Genomic DNA, 20142 nt, shown 5'->3' on the forward strand with positions numbered 1-20142 from the left:
ATGCTCTGAGCTTCTTTTCTTTTCTTTTCTTTTTTTGAGACTATATAGCCCTGGCTGAGTGGAGCTCACTACAATCTCGGCTGGCCTCACACTCACTGTAATCCACCTGCTTGTGGCTCCTGAGTGCTGAGATTAAAGCTGTGTGCTACCATACCCAAAAGGGCTCTACTTTTGTAGATTAAAAACTCACAGAGAAACAATTTAAAATGATAGAATTTATTTTAATATAATGATATACGTTTGCACATGTACTATTTTAAAAATAAGCATGTAAATGATAATTATAAAACATAAGTCAGCCCTAATTCAATATTATCAGAATAAAAGAGCAGGTACAGGAGTCAGGCTAACATTGCTGCATCTGCCCTTTCAAGTCAGAACAACACTCAGTGCACTGCTGTTCACCCTTCCTCAATGTCGTGTTATCATGAATGCCCCTCTTATAACTTACATTCAAGTCATGAAAATCTCTCAACAGTTATTAAAGTACTAGTAAGTCACTGAACTGAGTGATCTAAAAATACTAGCCTAAATTAAAACCCTGAGGAATTAAAATCTTTTACACAATAGTTTTGGTTAAGTGCAATTCCTGTTTGTAAGGACTACTTAATTTAAGGTCATACTTGGTAAGGCAGAGTAAAAATAAGATCTATGACAGTTACAATCTAAACTATCTTTAGTTTCTTGCTACAAAGTTGTTTTGTTTCCCTAGGAAGTAGTTTTGCACATCACTGGACCTCTTTCCATCTTCTGCTGCTTATCAGCTTCACCCTCAGTAGTTGACGTTTGTGCATTAGGCTGAGGTGCTTTAACAATGGTGGCTCAGACTTCACGCACCCAAGAGCTACATGTCGGAGAGTTCATGTCCATGCTCAACCATGGCCTGCACAAACTGCTTGAAGACTCGATCCATGTAAGTGCATTGCCTAGGCCAGATTCCCTCCAGAAAACCAATATGGCCTCCATAAGAAGTAAGGACCAGAGCGACATTAGGGTTTTGCTTAGCAGTTTCTATTGGGATAGCTTGAGGAATTGAAGCAGTAAGATGGGGGTGGTGGTGGTTGGTGGTAAAGAGGTGGGGGGGGGGAGAGAGAGAGGTCATTAACATTTTTCATTAGGAAAAGTATACTTTATCATTTCTAATCAGTAAGAACATCATTAAACAAATAAATGGAATGAGTTTGACTAATTTATACCAATCATCTATATTCTTAAAATAATCTCTATTTGTAGTCTTGTACTAGATCATTATTTTTAAAAGAATCAATCTAAGATTTTATATAACCTAAACACACAGGCTGTTTCTCGGCTGTGAGATGGCTCAGCTGCCGAGGTGCTTGTGTCCTCCTGAGAGACTGCGTTGGCTCTCTGGGACCCTCATGGCAGTGCCAGAGCTGACTCGGAAATTAAAACTAAGCTAACCTTTGTGAGAGTTGTAAATCCATCCTGTGTAATTTTGATTATATGTGAATCTAGATTTCTAAACATGACTGGTAACTGTATAAAGGACTTAAAATCCCAAATGTGATATATACAGTAAAAGCAAAAGTTATAAAGATATCAAAAACAAAAAGAAATAAAATTCTGGCTAATAGTAATGAGTGTACCTTCTGTTGCTGAGACATTTAAAACAGGGTAATTATTTTTTTCTATCTTTCTGATTTTCTGTTTATACTCAACAGAAAAGAGAAACTTAATTGGAAAATAGAGCTCTGAAGCAAAACACAGTAATTCACTAGTAACAGCAGTGTTTACACACCCTCTATCCAGTTAACTTTGAGCAGAAACTTCAAGGGCATGAATTAAAGTTATTTTCTTTTTTCTCCTAGGCTTTAGAGTTCAGACAGTGAAAAAATAAAGTGTGTGAGTGTGTGTGTATGTGTGTGTGTGTGTGTGTGTGTGTGTGTGTGTACACACGCACATGTCCACAAGTGCATGGGCGCATGCCCCAAAGACTAACCGGGGACCTCGTGAGTGCTCAACCTAAGCTCACCCACTGGGCTCCACCCCAGCACTCTGAGTGTCTAACCCTGACTGCTACAGTCATATCAGAACAAAGGCTCCACCACACTGCAGTCATGTGAATGATGGCGGCCGCCTGTTCCCTCAGGCTGCAGACAATTGCCCAGTATGTGGTAAGACTATTTTAAAGGCCTGGGAAAAAAATGGAAAATAATTGAGTTCAAACTTCACCCTAGTGTGTCAGGTTAAATGTTGGGATCTCTTGTTTGTAGCTGAGGCAGCAAAGGATAAGAATGGGTGGAGAAACATCAGACCTTATCTAGTGGAATTATGGGAAGCAACCTTGTAATAGATACTACCAGCCAGTTTCATTTTCTCATCTATAACTAAAGGCCCAAAGTGCTAGCTATTGAAAATCACCTCTAGAAAATTCGACCTCCCGGAGAAATGATGTGTGATTTAAAATATTTGTGTATGTTGGGATGTTCTAAAACTTTACAATGCATGTGTTAGGTTTGGGATCTGGGTAATTATGCTGTTTAGTGGTGACTGAACTCGGGGCCCCAAATGTGCCAGGTAAGGACCCTACATTGAGCTCCAGCCCAGCCCCAAATAAATGTTTTTAATTAAGTATTTGGAGAAAATGTTTAAAAGATTTTTTTCTTAAGGTCCTAGAAAGATGACTTAGTGGTTAAGAGCACTGGTTGATCTTCTAGAGGACCCACGTTTGATTCCCAGCTCCCATGTGGCAGCTCACAATCATCTGTAACTCTAGCTCCAGGAACTATGACTTCCTCTTCTGGCCTCTGTGGGTACCAGGTCCAGACACACAAGCAAAACACCCAAACACATTAAAGTTTAAAAACTGATTTAAGAAGATTTTTTTGAGTCAGGCATGGTGGCTCACACCTGACATTCCAGAACATGGGGGTGGAGGCAGGAGGATCAAGAGTTCCAGAAAAGCCTGGGCTACACAATGACATCCTGTGTTGACAGCAAAATAATAACCATCCTTCAACCCTCACACAACAATTAGAGGTCAAGCCTTCTGATACTGAAGTTTGTAAGATTACTTTCAATAAACAAACATGTATGCTTACTGCTGTTCTTTTTTATTTATTTTAAATCAGGAGGCTTCTTTTTAAGATTTATTTTTATTACTTTAAATTATGTATGTGTAGGACAGGATATGTACACATGAGTGAAGAGCCTGTGGAGGCCAGAAGGTGGTGCTAGATCTGGAGTTACAGGTGACTGAGTTGCCTGATATAGGTGCTGGGAACTGAACCAGGGTCCTCAACAAGAGTAATACATGCTCCCAACCACAGGGCCATCTCTCCTGCCCAATTGCTATTCTTAAATTAAGAGAGTATGAAAGTTAATTTTGGAATAATTTTCTTCCTTACTGTATCCAGGAGAAAAAAAACTAGACTGTTTTCCTTTAGAAATACACTTTTGTAACAAATTTGCTTCCAGCATTGAAATACTCAAGGACACTGTGTTTCTAAAGTCTCAAGTCCTCTTCCACGTTAAAGGGGAAGAAAAACTCAACTCCTTTTATTTTGGAACTCCAGGAAAAAGGGCAGACAATGCCAGTGTTCCCCAGGCAAAGATGCTGGAGCATCGTCTGTTTAAAGGCCTTGCATTTGAGAGGAACCAAAGGTTATATACACTCGAGAACACACAATCAGTTCTAACTGGGCCTGAGTCTCTGACAGCAGACAGGATCCTGAAAACACTGACCCTGTGGTCTGAAATACTTTGATCCTAAGTTATAAAGCTAACTTTTGTTTGCTGGTTTTTATGTTTTGAGATAATGTCTTCCTGGCCCAGGCTGCTCTTCAGCTTGTTAAAGTTCAGGCCAGCCTCAAACTCATTTCTTCTTCTTGCTTCAGTGTCTAAAACGCTGGGATTATAGGCGTGGAGCTCCACGCCAGGAAGCATTTTAATTAAAAAAAATCATAATAGAAGACACTGTATAACTGTTATATTTTTATTATCATAGTTTCTTGAAAAGAACACCATTTTAAAAACTAACCCAGGGAACGGGGAGATGACTCGGTAGTTGTTGCTCTCCCAGAGGATCCAGGTTCAGTTCCCAGCACCTGTGTCTGGTGGCTCACAACAATCTGTAACTCCAGCTCCAGGGCATCTGTTGCCCTCTTCTGGCCTCCACGGCCACTGACACACACATGGCATATACTCACAGATATACACAGAAATAAAACTAAAAGATAAGTCTTTGAAAAAAAAAAGTTAATTCACACCAAAGTGTGTAGACAGATGGTGTTCTTACCATGGCTGGGGGAGAAAACATCATCCACAGCATTCAGGCACAACACTGGGATTCCCACGGACTTCAGTCTGCGGTTTGGACTGGCATCCATGTAATAATCATCAATTGTTCGGTATCCAAACATGACTGAGGTGAATCGTTTATCAAATTCTCTAATAGACTTAGCCTGAAAAGCAAATCCAGACTGAATCTACTCTTGGAGTCACAAAAGGAAATAAAAATATTAGGAAAAGCTACCCCTTACCTTCATGACCTGGTCCATGTCAATTTGTTTGACAAACATATGCTGGTGCCTGAAACAAAAAAAATTTCAAACTACAAATTAAGATCACTTCTACTTCAGTCATATCTAAAATATATAAGAGCAGGTAATTAAACAGCCTAGCACAGGGTACTAAAATATTATCTGCTGGACCAGTGAAATGGCTCAGTGGGTAAAGATACATGCTGTCAAGCCTGATGGCCTGAGTTCAATTCTGCCCACATGGTAGAAAGACAATTTCTTTACACAGACAACACAGACTGTTCTCTGACCTACAGAGCATACTGCCCACATGAAGTAAGTTAATAAAAGTGTAATGAAAATATTTTAAGTTTGCCTAATCTCTCTCTCTCTCTCTCTCTCTCTCTCTCTCTCTCTCTCTCTCTCTCTCTCTCTCTCACACACACACACACACACACACACACACACACACACACACACACTATGGTGCACATGTTTTGGTTAGAGAACAGTTTTGGCGAAGTTTCCCATTTTCTCACCAGGATGATCAATATATAGCCATCTTTTGGCAGTGACAGAGATTGAATTTAGCACCTGGAACACGACGCCCATATGTTGTAACACTGAGCTACATCCTTAGGTCCTCAATTAATACTTTAATCCAAATGATTCTTCATTTTTCTTGCTACTGTTCCCATTTCAATGACCAGTGATAGTTAGCACTGCTATAATAATGACACAATGATTTTGTGGTACTTTCAGCATTAAATCATTAAGTCATGTTTATATTTGTCAATTCATTTTAAAATGCATGGTAGGGCTATAGTTGGGGCTGTAGAGGTTGAGTATGTACCCAGCATGTTTGAGATCGTGGACTCAGTCCCCAGCGCTGAACAAACAAACAAATAGTAACGGCCATTAAAGGAATAAAACAGAAACATCTTGATGCTCTGTGCTACCATGCAGGTTTTCACTGTTAGAAGATGAACAATTCCAGAAAAACAGATGCAAAGACATTATTTTGAAAATATGAGAACCATGAGCTATAAATATATTAGACAGAAATAGAACTGTATTCTATTTCTTTCTTGTTTTGAATACATTTTCTTAAAATTAAAAAATATCATTTAATTTGTGTTCATGTGTGTATGCCACAGTGAGTGTGTGTGTGTGTGTGTGTGTGTGTGTGTGTGTGTGTGTATGTGTGTGTATGTGTGTGTGTGTGTGTAGGGAATCTGTTCTCTCCTTCACCATGAGTCATAGGGTTTGAACTCTGGTTGTCAGGCTTGGTGGCAGGTACCTTTACCCACCAAGCCATCCTGCCAGCTCACATTCTCCCATTTCTAAAACACACCACACTTGTAAGAACATGCTTAAGGAGCTATATTATTCAACATGTGATGGGGAATGTCTTTCTGTATACTGTGAAAATATGTTGCTCTGATTGGTTGATAAATAAAGCTGTTTGGCTTATGGCAAGGCAGCTTAGAGGCAGGCGGAAAATCCAAACAGATAGAGAGGAAGGAGAGAGACAGAGCAGAGGAGACACTGTCAGCCGCCGCCATGAGAAGCAAGATGTGATAGCCACAAGCTTTGTGGGAATGTATAGATTTATAGAAATGGGTTAATTTAAGATGTAAGAACTAGCTAGCAAGAAGCCTGTCATAGTCGTAATTTAAAAATAATATAAGCCTGTGTGTGTTTATTTGGGTCGGAGCAGCTGTGGGATGGTGGGTGAGAGAGATTTGTCCTGACCACGGGCCAGGGGACACAGGAAAACTTTCAGCTACAAACATGGGACACTGCTTCCTTTTTTTTTTTTTGAGACAGAGTCTCTCTATGCAGCTCAAACTGTCCTGCAGCTCACTATTTAGATCAGGTTGGCCTTGAACTCAGAGATATGCCTGCCTCTGCCTCCTGAGTGCTGGGATCAAAGGGGTGAGCCACCACACCTAGCTACACAGGACATTCTTAACACATTACCTGAGAAAGAATTAGGTTTGGAAAAGGCTAACAACCAGAAAATTTAAGGAAACAACCAAACGTATCACCAAACACTCTGCACTAATGTTGTAGTTTTCAGAATAATTGAGAATAGCAACCTTCAATGCAGGGTGGGAGTACAAACAGAAAGAATGCATTCTGTCTTTTTTTTTTTTTTTTTGGTTTTCAAGACAGGGTTTCTCTGTGTAACAGCCCTCGCTGTCCCGGAACTCACTTTGTAGAACAGGCTGGCCTCAAACTCACAGAGGTCCAACTGTCTCTGCCTCTCAAATGCTGGGATTAAAGGTGTACACCACCACCACCCAGATGCATTATGACTTTTGTCTATATTTTTACCTTATAATTTTTGGTATGCATTCATAATGTAGAGAATATCTTAGTACAGTAATAAATTTATTGTATAAACAAATACACATATACTGGTAGTGTTATACTCTAAAATTTCATACTGCTGAGTCATGTAATCTAAACTGTTCGGTAAGAAAAGGCTTTAAATGTGACTTACTTCTTAACCGAAGACTGGAGGCAAGTTGTCAGGTAGTAATTAAAAAGCAGCCAATTTAGTGGTTTCTCCAATGACTCTGAACAGGCGAAAGTATTCCAGCCAACTGAAAATGTTGCGGCTGCCATCAAAGGAGTTTTGGACCCAATTTTACCCAAGTAATTTAGAAGCAGCATTCTAAAATGGCAAGAAACAAGATTTTGACTGGCTACGTCTCTCAAAAGTCCCTTTCTAACCATACACATCACAGGACAAGGCAGATACCAGCAAGTAACCAATGCTTAGTCTCTTTTTCTTTTTGAGATAAGACCTCAGGCAGCCCAGAATGACCTTGAACACTCAACTCTGTAGGATTACCTGGACTGCCTTAGCCTCCCAAGAGCCGGTCTGTGCCATCACCCGTGACCACTGCTGAAGTCCTGCACACTGGAAGGGTTTCTTTGTTCCTTCCTCATAGTCATAGTCTCTGGAACTTTTTACATTTATCTGTGCACGTGCACATGCCCGTGTATGAATGGAGGTCAGAGGACAACCTGCCAGAGTCAGTTCTCACCTCCCATCATGTGGGCCCAGGGGGTCGAACTCAGGACATTTCACCTGCCCATGTTCATATTTGTATAAAAGTATTTTTTTTCCTTCCTGAAACAGGGTCATGCAATCTCCCATTTCTGCCTCTTGAGTCCTTGGAGGATAAAGTGTGCAGCCCCATGCCTGGCCCATATACTTACTTACTTACTCTGCATTTGACCAAACTATGAGTGAGACAATTTATTCCTATGTTTCCTTTTATGGAGTAAATCAAACCATAAGAGCATAAAAGATATTTACCAAGTGGTTCCCAAACGCAGCTGGGCACTGGGATCACCAGGGACTACGTGAACTACTGGTGTCTGGACCTCCCGTCCTGAGCTCCCGAGTCTACTGGTCTGGGTGGTCAGTCACCCTGTGTGCCTATGCATCTTGCATCCCATGGCGAGTCTCCAAAGCACTCTACAGTCTACTGTTAGACTTTCTGAGCTGTGGCAGAGCATTTGGCCCCTAAAGTTATTGAACTTCTCTTCCTTCCTCTATTTCTTTTATTCTATCAATTTCTTCAATTCTAGCCAAGTTCTATTTGGATAAGAGGGACAAGAGTTGAGTTTGAGTTAGCGCTCAATGGCTCAAACTAAGAAGGGTAATGCCCTAACTCCACCTCCCATTATATCCTCCGTACATAGCTTCTTCAACAGACTAGGCTCTGAAGTAGGAGAATGGATAAAATACTTCCTCGTTACCTTTTACAACTCAAATGGTTTACAAGGACAGGAAATTTTTGTTTGTTTGTTTTTTTTGTTTTTTGAGACAGGGGTTCTCTGTGTAGGCCTCGCTGTCCTGAAACTCACTTGTAGATCGGGCTAGTCTTGAACTCATAGAGATCCAATTGCTCTGCTTGCCAAGTGCTGGGATTAAAGGTGTGGGCCACCACTGCCCAGCTTAAGGGCAGGAAATTTGTATGAAAAGTGGACATCTGGCTTTTGAAAATAATTTTTTTTGAAAAATTTTTAAAATAACATTTATTTAGTGTGTGTGTACATGTATGTACACTCTATAGCAAGTTTGTGGAGGCCAGAGAACAATTTGAGGGAGTCAGTTCCTTCCTTCTGTGTAGATCCCAGGATAAAACTCAGGTCCTCATGCATGGCAGCAAGTGCCCTTGGCTACTGAGTTGTCTTACCAGTTCCGAAACCAATTGCTTTTTTTTTTTTTTTTTTTTTTGAGACTGTATTTCACTGTTTTTAGCTGAGGCTGGCTTGGGACTTGTAACCCTCCTGCCTCAGCCTCCAGGAATGCTAGAAATACAGATCTGTTCCATCACATGCGATTTGAAAATGACCTTTTATAATGACTATATGACTTACACACAGAGCTGTGGTCACTAATCCATTTGAAGCATCCTAGTGTTCTCATATAGTAACTTGACACTTCAGCTAGAGGTCAGACAGTGGCTAGAGGCTGGTAAAGTACACAAACCAGAACAGCTGGAAAGGATCTAAAGCAGAAAGACCCTGAAACAGGCACAGCCAAATCTTTAGAGGCAATTCAGGAGTGATAGAATGTCAAGATGCTACCTCAAAAGGTCATTTTTACATGGAAAGAAGGCCCCCATTTGCTCACCAGTGGGGGGGGGGGCAAACACTACAGGGGGTCTAGATGGAGAAAGAACTCATGGATGAAAGGATTTAAACACCAAAGAATGGATTTTATTTGGCATCTGTATTTCAAACTATATAATTAAATAGCAGACACAATTGGGAAAACGTGAACACTCAATACTCACTGATGCTTAAGAATACTGCTAATCTTGTTCAGGTATGTAAGAGTACTGGGCCTTTTTTAAAAAAGACACAGGTGTTCCATTTAGAGCTACCAACTGAAATATTAATATAATGACTTTCTTCTGTGTGCTCCACTCCAGGAGGTGCTGTGATACAAAGCTGATGCACTGTGTAGAAAAAGCAAGATTCCATCCCCTCTCCTTGCTCCAAAATCCACTTATCTATTGTCCTGCGGTACGAGCTTCATCAGACACTAAGGTGAGAAGAACAGAGTCCACACTTACTGGCTCACAGCCAAAAGGCCAAGAAGTGATTCAACCAATTGATTTATTATTCTGAGAAGCTAGGAACTGAACCCAGGGCCTCCCATGTTTTAAATATGTGATCTACTTAGTACCATCTGAAATAATAATAAAATGATTGTGAGGTTTGGTTAATAGTAACTGGAGTTGGGAATGAACTGGACAAGTGGGTGATATTGATGAAACAAGATTACCCACGAGCTGATAATTACTGAAGCTGAGGCATGACTGTATGCAGGAAATATTCTTATTTTCCATTTCATGTGTTTGGAATTTTCTATTCATTTAAAAAGTATTTACCAACTCACTGGGAGAGCAGAATCTGGGTCTAGAGCTGCAGAGTTTCTTGACTTAACTCAGTTCTGGCTCAAAGCCCACACTTGGCCTCAGGCATTGCGGGCACTGGGATGACCCCAGTCCATGGCTCACTGGGCATAAAACTCTTGCTTAGACTCTGCTTTTGTCAGCTGCATCTCAAAAAAGAAAGAAGGAAAGAAAGAAAGTGCACCCACTTGGGAACGTGTCACAGTGCTAGGCAACTAGAAGGTGTGACTCCTTCAAATAATTCACAAGACATTAATATTCGGCCAGCTGGAAAAGCTAATCTAATGGTCAGACCCGGCCTTTGGGCACTGAGGCTTCAATGCTGGATGAATAGGCCTTTCCCAGGAGCTTCTGAATTGACAATTGGGGCCTCTTTATGTAAGGGCTTGCTTTGAAAAAAAGTCATGGATTTATATGATTAAGGGAAAAAGTTCAGCCTTCACTCTGTCTTTTCAGGTTCACTCTGTGGCTGAAGGAAAGAGGCTAAAATATGTCCATTAAGCACAACCTGGAGTCTCTGCTTGTTTCCATGCTGAGTCAGAGAGTTCCTTCTTTACTGGGTCAAGTCAGACCTTCCATGCTAATGTAAGGGATGGATTCTCTATCAGAATCTAAAAAGCTCTGGTCAGCGCCTACTCAGCAGGGCCTGTTGTCCATGTCTACCTTTCGCTTTCCAGCATGTACACTCTCTGAAGATGTTCTGAAAATTGAGATGGTAGACACATCCAGAATAAAGCTAAAAAAAAAAAATTCTATTTTCAATGTTGACTGGCTTTTAAAAAGGTGAAAAAAAGAGCAATTTAATTCTATTTTATGTATGTAAGTGATTGCCTGCATAATGTCTGTGAACCATGTATGTGCAGTGCCCGTGCAGGCCACAAGAGCTCACGTAGGATCCCTTGGAACTGGAGTTACATAGAGATGGCTGTGAGCTACTATCTGGGTGCTGGGACTGAACCTGGGCTCTTAAGAAGAGCATGTGTTCTTAATTGCCGAGACATCTCTCCAGCCCCCCATAATCAGCTTTTAAAATAAAGACAAATGGTCATTTAGTGTGCCTAAGTACCAAAATGTAGAATAAAATATATGTATGGTAAAATATTCCAATGAAAAGGAGATAATTAGCATTAATCTTATAGGGTTTGGTAGAGGCAGATGTCTATAGTTATATATATATAATATATATATATATATAAATTAATAATTTATTCTGCAGATAGGAAAAACAAAGTCTTGCAAAAGAGAATTTTTCATTTTTAGAAAAATGAAATACAATAGCTTGGGGTAGAGGTATGGGGCTCAGTGGTAAAGTGTCTGCCTAACATGCATTGATCCTAGCTTCAATCCCCAGCACTACAAAAAAATAAATTAATTAAATTAAAAAATAAGTTTGGACAATGGTTAGGGGGTCTAAAGTCCAGGAAAATACTAGATAATAACTTTTAGATTTCTTTAAGCTCACTTTCTCTATCTACACACACACACACACACACACACACACACACACACACACACACACACACACACAACCAGTTATTAGTGTCAGGTATCACTCAAATCTAAGTGTGGCAAGAGAGAGTTCCAAAAAGGGGCTGGAGATGCTCCACCATGAAGCCCTTGCTGTCTTCCCAGAGGACCTGAGCTCAGCCTCCAGCACTCAGAGCTGCTCACAAACACTTGTAACTCCAGCTGCAGGGGTCCAATGCCATCTTCTGGCCTTCTCAGGCACCCACCCCCAGCATGGGCATATATACACACAGACAAACACAAAATACATAAACAAATCTTCAAAAAGTCCCAAATAAACCCCAATGGAAGGGTAAGTGCACAAGCCATCTTAGCTTAACAGCATCTGGAGTGGGACATTAACAAAATTAAGTTTATTTGATTGCTCTCCAAAAGGACTCACTGTACTTTTGCATTACAGAAGCCAGGAAAATACTGAAATTTGTCTGAGCTGATTCCTTCCTGCCTTCCTTCAGCCACAAGTGAGAGACTCAAACATTCGGAGTCAAGTGTTGAGCTAGTTTGTAGTCCTCCTAGAGAGAGCTGTGAGGACTGTTCCCTTTGCCGGAAGTCCCAAGAGAGAGAGAAAGAGAGAGAGAGAGAGAGATAGAGACAAAGACAGAGAGAGAGAGAGAGAGAGAGAGAGAGAGAGAGAGAGAGAGAGAGAGAGCGCCAGCCTTGAGGCCTGCTCCCCTCTCCACATGTAGAAAGAAAAGTCCTTACCCTCCCATTGAGACGCCTGCTGCCAGAAACGGGGCCAAAGGGTACAGGCTGTGGACATGCTGGATGACTGTCTCCAAGTCTTCAGTGTTCGCACAGCAGTAAGTCCGTGGTGTCTGGACAAGAGACCATTGTTAAAATATGAGCAGAATGATTTGTACAGAGTAGAAATGTTTAGTTAAAAAAAAAAAACAAGCAAGGCTGGGTGGTGGTGGCCTTTAATCCCAGCACTCGGGAGGCAGAGGCAGGCGGATCTCTGTGAGTTTGAGTCCCGCCTGGTCTACAGAGTGAGATCCAGGAAAGGCTTCAAAGCTACACAGAGAAACCCTGTCTCGAAAAAACCAACAAACAAAAACCCAAAACCAAAAACAAACAAACAAACAAGCAAAAAGTCATAAATATTAAAAAAAAAACCTTTCAAGAGGTGGGTGTGGGTGGTGGCTGCAGCGGCAGACACGGTGCACCCCTTTAATCCCAGCACTCAGGAAGCAGAGGCAGGTAGATCTCTGAGTTCGAGGCCAGCCTGGTCTACAGAGTGAGTTCCAGGATAGCTAGGCTTACAGAGAGAAACTCTGTCTCAAAAAACAAAAACAGCAACAACAACAAAATAATTTTGGCTTGTACATATTATTAATAATAATATGTTCATATCTTCTAACACATCTGTCACTTAAAATCAACATGATCTGGTAGCACTAAGAAAAAGACCTTGAATGTGGAAGGAAAGCTTGGTATGAGTGGGACCAGCCCCGTGTAAACACCTTCAATTAAATCAGGTGCAAACACACAGACATGTGAGCAAATACAGGGAAGTACATTATATAGAAAAATTATGTATGCTCCCTAAAAGGCAAAATAATTCTTTATTTAAAAAATAAAAAGCCAAGCAAGCAAACAAGACTTTCTAATAATGCTATAGAAGGTTAAATTCCAGGGCATGCTGGGCATGGTGGCACATGTCTTTAATCCTAGCATGTAGAAGGCACATTTAGTGGCTCTCTGTGAGTCCCAGGCCAGCCTGGGCTACACAGCGAGACCCTGTCTGGGGGAGGGAGCTAAACTGCCACCAGTTTCTCACCAGGGAACTGTTTCCTCCACCTGAGAGCTGTCCGCCCAATGAAGAAGTGAGGTTTCTAAACACTGCCTTTATCTAGACAATGCAATATAAAGTCTGACTTATTAAATATTTTCTATTATGATACTGTATCCATTTAGTCCCAGCTGTGCAGTGTAGCTTCTAATACTGAATCAGGCCTCCTAAGATTTTAGTTTTCTATCTGGAACTTAGAATATTTAATTTTACAGTTCCTCACTCAAGGCCTAGTGATCTGTATCCAATCACTTAATGATTCTATTTAACGCAACTCTGATTCTTGTGTGGCTATGCCTACCAAAAGGAGTAGTTCTTGGCCGGGCAGTGGTGGCGCACGCCTTTAATCCCAGCACTTGGGAGGCAGAGGCAGGTGGATCTCTATGAGTTCCAGGCCAGCCTGGACTACCAAGTGAGTTCCAGGAAAGGCGCAAAGCTACACAGAGAAACCCTGTCTCGGAAAAAAAAAAAAAGTAGTTCTTATAACAGGACTAATTGTGTTCTTCAATTCATCTCTACAGTGTGATCTGTTTTAAAATCATACCCATCCCATGTCCAGTTCCTACTGAACTGCCCACATTATTCCTAAGAAAACTGATTTTAGTTTTAGAATATAAATTTATCAAGGAGTCAGCAAAGAAAAAGCATAAAAAAACCAGCATTTCAATGTACAGTTGTTCCTCTTGTTACTGATGGATGTACAAAAATGACCAAGTGTCAAAATTTGCCTGAGAGCATATTACTTTAAAAAAAAAATTAACCATAAAATAAAAAGCCCCAGAAAATAGCCCCATCAGCCCCCTGGAGACCAGGGTGACCTGTGTGTCATGGCCCCAGATGGGAATAGTGCATGCTCCTGTAGTTGTTCGCATAAGGCACAGGACACCCGTGATTCTGGGCATGCTTTAGAGCAGGTTAACCAGCCAGATCTTTCCAGTGCAGAATCCTAAGAGGCCCATCTCAAGTTCTCCATGGCTGGGCTTTGGACTACATGAATGATGCTGGGCTGGGAAGACTACATGAGACATTCAATGAAGACAGAAGGAGTTCATGGTCAGGGTGTCTCAGCCTTCTCAGAGGATCCCAGGTGTGCAGCCAGGGTTAGGGACTACTGGTCTAAGAGGGAAGAAGCAGAGTGAGAGCTGGACCAAGAGCGGAAGGAGCCTGAAGTGACAATGAGGAGGTCTATGCTGAGTGCCAGGAGAAGCACCTCTAGCTGGTGGTGTATCCATGTCTGGGGTTCCCTGTGGTCTGAGGGCTGTCCTACGTGTCTCGGACCTTACAGGCTCATGGACTCATGCTAAGCACTCATCAAACAGGAGCTAAGCTATTATTATTTCTAAAACCACTTAATCATTTACGTCTGTCTTCCTCTTTCTTTCTTTTTGAGTAAGAAAGGGTTCATTTCAACTTATCCTTCCAGATTATAGTCCATCACCTGCTGTGGGATGTCTTTCTGTATGCTATGAATATGTGTTGCTCTGATTGGTTGATAAATAAAACTGCACTGGCCTATGGCAAGGCAGCTTAGAGGCAGGTCGAAATTCAAGCAGACAGACAGGAAGAGAAAGGAGAGGCAGGGAGACACCAGCCTGCCGCCCAAGGAACAACATGCCAGCAGACCGGTAAGCCACAGAATATGTGGCAACATATAGATTAATAGAAATGGGCTGAGTTTAGTTATAAGAGCTAGCTAGCAAGAAAATTGAGCCATAGGCCATGGTCATGCAATTCGTAATTAATATAAGCCTCTGTGTGTTTACTTGGGGGATGTGAGTGGGAGAGATTTGTCTGGACCACTGGCCAGCCGGGACACAGGAAAACTTTCAACTACAATCACCTAAGGAAATCAGGGCAGGAACTCAAGCAAGAACTGAGTGAAGCAGAACCTATGAAAGAATGCTGCACCCTGGCTCATGTTCAGCTGCCTTTCTTACACAGCTCAGGCTTACTTGCCTAGGGATGGTGCCAGCCAGTAATAGACGCTCCTAAAAAAAAAATCAATGAAATGATTCCTAGTCTATACTCATACTCCTAATCTATACTCTGATGATGTCCAGACATCATCAGAGAGGCTTCCTCCAGTAGCGGATGGAAACAGATACAGACATTATGCAGACAGAACCCCTTGGAAAAAGGGCGAGGAAAAACTGTAGGAATCGGAGAGGATGGAGGACACCAGAACACGGCCCACAGAACCAACTAGGCAGAGCTCACATGGGTTCAAAGAAACGGCAAGCATAGGGCTTGCCTGGGTCTGCACTAGGTCCTCTGCGTTTGTTATGGCTGTTAGCTAGGTGTTTTTATGTGACTCCTAACAGTGGGAGCCAGTGTGTCTCTGGCTCTTTGGCCTGCTTTTGGAACTCTTTTCCTCCTAGTGGGTTGCCGTGTCCAGCCTTGATATGAGGGCCTTTGCATTGTCTTACTGTATATTGTTTTGTCCTGTTTGGCTGTTGTCTTTTGGAGGCCTGCTCTTTTCTGAAAAGGAAACTGAGGGGGAGTGGACTTGGGGGCCAGGAGTTGTTAGGGGGAGCTAGGAGAAGTGGAGGAAGGGGAAACTTTGTTTGGGATGTATTGTATGAGAGAAGAATCTATTTTCAGTAAAAAATTACAAAAAAAAAAAAAAAAGAAGAAGAAGAAGAAAAAGAAAAAGATATGAAGAAAATGCCCCATGATTTGCCTTCAGGCCAAACTGGTAAGGCATCTAGACTCATGGACTGTGCAGAACAGTGTGAGCAGAACAGTGTGAGCAGAACAGTATGGCGTGAAGTGCCTGAGGAGCACATCTGACGGCTCAATCATGACCAGCTGCACTGTCCTCTGCAACTTGTCCTTCTCCCTCAGGCCAAATCCTTTCTAGAAGCCTCCTTCTAGCTCTTGTTTTTTGTTTTGTTTTTGATCAAGAAACTTAGGTTGGGGAGTTATCATTCCCAAGGTTAATTTAGGAAGTGACCGTAACAATACAGAGTCTGTGGGCAGCGTGGACTCTTGGATTCCTGTCTTCCCTGCAGGGAAGCACTGAGCAGCCTCAGCAAGGCTGAGTGGGTTCTCAGTTCCTCAGAGGAAGGTCTTGGCTTTTCCTCATCCCTGCAAGACTGAGAAGAAAGGAGGACAACATGGTGGAAACATCTACCTCCTGACCCTCTGCAGAGGCCATAGCAACCCCTAGTGCATCCCAAGTGTATCTCTGACCTCTTCTAGAAAGGCCTTGACTTCTACAGCTTTTTCCTATCCTCGGAAAACTGCTTACCTGAATACCATTTCACCGTTGCCAGTTTTTCTGGGGTAAATTCAGTTAGAGACAGTTCCTTCCAGTTTGATCTTTGCTGACTCATCTTTTGTTCTTTTTTTATGCCTACCTAAGGTCTTTCTTACTCTGGGGCTCAGCCACACTAAAATCCTTTCTGAAGCAAGGAGAGGTATAAATAAACACAAAACTTCCTTCACACTTGAAACAGAAACCATTCACGGCTCTATGATGGAAAGAAGGAATACCAAGGGCTCTAAATGCCAAAGGTAGACCCCATCATCAATACTGGCATCTTGCTTTGTGATCCTACTTAAGTAATTCTCAAGATGTTGGACGACTAACCTGCAACCAGAAGTACATCCTTTGGAACACACTATTAATTGTCTAAAATATAGTTATAAATACTTAAAAAGTATTATAATTGATATATTAACACATTGTGAAGCATTGCTGTGACAGACCTGACCATGTTTTTTTGCGGAGGAGTGTGAAAGGAATTTGGAATTTTATGCAAAAAAAGCCGTTGAGTATTCAATGCTTGGTGAGCTGCTCTGTAGGAGCTTGGAAGGTAAGACTGTTGAGGGCTTGTGAAGTTTCAGAAGGGATGTTTAAAGACTCTACCAGGGGCATTTGTTATTTTTTAATTAAGATTCTATGGTTCTGGTTAGCTAGGGCTGAAGAATCAGCTGTGATTAACAAGATACCAGAACTACTAAAGTGAAACCTTTGCTTTGCTGGGATACTCTATGCTGGTTGGCAGGAGCTGAGAAATTCAAGGTGATTAAGAAGAGACCAGCATCACTGAGGTGAAATCTTCTGGGAAGTGTAAGCCAACCCTTTCCTCCCCAAGTTGCTTTTGGTCATGGTGTTTTGTCACAGCAATAGAAGCCTTAACTAAGACACATATACTGATTAATTATAATTGAATATATCCTTCTTGTGCCCTAATGATGTAATGAGTTAACACAGTAGCAATTAAGCCTTGGATGGCGAAACTCTTTAATTTTACAAGAAAAATTTTGTATTCATAATTCCATGTGAACTTCAAATATCCTTGTGAAGTGGCATGTATTTACTGTTATTGTCTTTTGCTAAACAGAGAAACAGGTGAATTGATGTATCACTTAGCTGGTTACTCATGAGAAGAAAACTTGAATATGGGACTTATTATTGAGACTTACTATACTAGTTCTCGTCAGACTATAATAATAGAACTACCAGGAGGTGTTTATCAGGATTTAACAGCCACACTGCATAAAACCCAGAGAATAAGTTACTTATTGTTATTCTCTTGCTTAGAAGTCAGTGAATTCTTTAAAACAAACAAACAAACAAACAAACCCAAACCAGTGTTCATCTACACAGCATCACCATACGAACTCAACTGCCTTTGGAGATTTGTGGATAAATGTTACAGCATTCTTTCAAAGTCAATTTCCAATTTAGTTTTTCATTTTTGTTTCTTGCCTCAAACTCACTGTGGATCCCAGGCTGGCTTCAAGTTCTCAGCAATCTTCCTCCCTCAGTCTCCTGAATCCTAGGTTTGTAAGTGTACACCACTACATTCAGCTTCCACAGGTACTTCTCAAACCAATCACTCCTTGTCACCCTGGCAACCAAATGCATTGCCACTTAAGACATTCCAATTGTGGCCCAGCAAAGCTCATGTCCATCTCTCTAAGCTCCCACATTCTTAGCAGTTCCAACATTGTTTGTCAAGACAAACTCTTGGCTGTGAGTCCCTAAAAATCATGAAGAAAGTTGTATACTCCTGAGAGAATGATAACGGTAGACATTATCATTCTAAAAGGAATAGAAACCGCAAGAAAGGACTGGACCACACAAGAATGAAACACGGCTTCCTGCTTGGTCCAGAGCATGTGATGATGGAATGAGGAGCTCAGACAAGCTTGGGCCCTTACCCTATGTCCATGGCATTTGCAGCCCACGGCCTGTGTCTTGATCTGGCTTCATTTTCCACCTGCAGCTTTCCATATTCCTCATGTTTCCAAGTCCTGGCATCTCATCATGCATTCAGTCTCTAACCTCCCAGCATCATGCATCACCCTCTCAAGGACTTTCTGCAGAGACCACTACCCTGTCACACACTGTCTGCTCTTCACCACACACAACAATATTGCTTTGGAATCTAAGAAGTTTTATCCTGGAAGTTAAAAATAAAACTCCTGCAATCTTGTGTGCCTGTAATTAGCATCACATGAACCTCCAAGTCTGCTAACATCTCAAAGATTACCGTGGACCACAACTGCATCAGTCCATAAGCAGCTGAGCATGACAAAGTAGATCCTGGGGAAACAACCTCCTAGTTGGCCCTATGAGAACAAGAACCCTAGAAGTATTCTCTCCTCTTCCTCCTCCTCCTATTATGTATTTTTCTTTCTTTTTTGGTTATTTTGGTTTTTTTTTTTTTTCAAGACAGTGTTTCTCTGTGTAGCCCTGGCTGTCCTGGAATTCTCTCTGTAGACCAGGCTGGCTTCAAACTCACAGAGATCCTCCTGCCTCTGCCTTCTGAGTGCTGGGATTAAAGGTATGCACCACCACTACCTGGCCAAGTATTCTCTTCTTAAGATAAAAAAAATATTTCAAAGAGTTTACTTTGTCATATCTTTGAGCTTGCCATGTGTAGAATCAGGACAGGTCCACACATGCCATGAAGGCATCTGCTCTAGTGTTCCAGTGCAGAGTGACTGGCTTCCTTAATGGCACTGGTCTCTTCAGAAACCACGCCTTCTTTACTCTCAACTTCAACTGGTTTTTCTAACCAAACTTCACTTTTCGGGGGGAGGGTGTCTTTCTCCTCTGCTTTTTTCCCCTCAAGTCTCATAAAAAATGGAGCTAGCAGCTGGGCAGTGGTGCATGCCTTTAACCCCAGCACTCGGGAGGCAGAGGCAAGCAGATCTTTGTGTGTTCGAGGCCAGTCTAGTCTACAGAGTGAATTCCAGGACATCCATGGCTGTTATACAGAGAAACCCTGTCTAGAAACAACCCTCCCCACCCCAAATGCAGCTAGCAATAACCATGTCATGTCTTGAGTATTTGGCTGCCTTCTTTAAAATCTCAAGACACAGACTAAGTTCATTGCCAGAACATAACACAGTTTCCAACAGAGTCCTTGTTTCCATCTGAAATCACAGTCAGAGTCTGCCAGTCCACATTTCTATCAGCACTCGAGTCATCTGAGCACCTACCAGAATCACCCACTGATAACGAGACTGTGCCATCCTAAGCTTTCTAGACCAGATAGCCAAGCTTTCAAATTTCTTCTGAAAACCAAGTCCAAGGCTTAAAAGCCCAACAGGAAGGTTTTGTCGCAGCAACCACCACACTCCTGGTACCAAACTTTTGTATTAATTTTTTTCATTATTCTTACAGAACAGCTAAGAAAACAATTTAAAGGATGAACAATTCAGTGATTTCAATTCATCATGAAGGGGGGATGGCAGATTCTATCATGATGGCCAGGAAGGATAGTGGGAAGGAGTAGGAGAGGGTGAGTGAGAGATAAGGAGAGACAGAGAGAGAAGTCCAGACTGACTGACTTTCTCCCTTTCCCCACAGCCTATGGAATGGACCTATATTCTGAGTAGGTCTTTCACCCTTAGTTAATTTTCTCTAGAAGAAGTGTGT

The 20142-nt window shown here is 41.7% G+C and overlaps 1 protein-coding gene and 1 non-coding gene across 3 annotated transcripts in view; both read right to left on the bottom strand.

The window, feature by feature from the left end:
* Positions 1 to 200: 200 nt before the first annotated feature.
* Abhd3 (abhydrolase domain containing 3, phospholipase) overlaps positions 201 to 20142 on the bottom strand; it is a 48263-nt gene continuing 28321 nt past the window's right edge. Inside the window, exons 5-9 of one of the 2 annotated variants that reach the window (XM_059246279.1) lie at positions 12158 to 12270; positions 6991 to 7164; positions 4503 to 4551; positions 4259 to 4424; positions 201 to 1023 (exon numbers count right to left, since the gene is read on the bottom strand). In XM_059246279.1, coding sequence (XP_059102262.1) covers positions 845 to 1023; positions 4259 to 4424; positions 4503 to 4551; positions 6991 to 7164; positions 12158 to 12270 — 681 coding nt within the window. In that variant the 3' untranslated portion in view covers positions 201 to 844. The remainder of the gene's footprint in view (positions 1024 to 4258; positions 4425 to 4502; positions 4552 to 6990; positions 7165 to 12157; positions 12271 to 20142) is intronic. The other variant, XM_059246280.1, reaches the window with a different exon arrangement.
* LOC131896234 (U2 spliceosomal RNA) lies at positions 9424 to 9616 on the bottom strand. Its single transcript, XR_009375396.1, has one exon. It is a non-coding gene; the product is annotated as a U2 spliceosomal RNA (small nuclear RNA).

Source organism: Peromyscus eremicus, chromosome 19, assembly GCF_949786415.1.
Source record: "Peromyscus eremicus chromosome 19, PerEre_H2_v1, whole genome shotgun sequence".
NCBI classification, from domain to species: Eukaryota; Metazoa; Chordata; class Mammalia; order Rodentia; family Cricetidae; genus Peromyscus; species Peromyscus eremicus.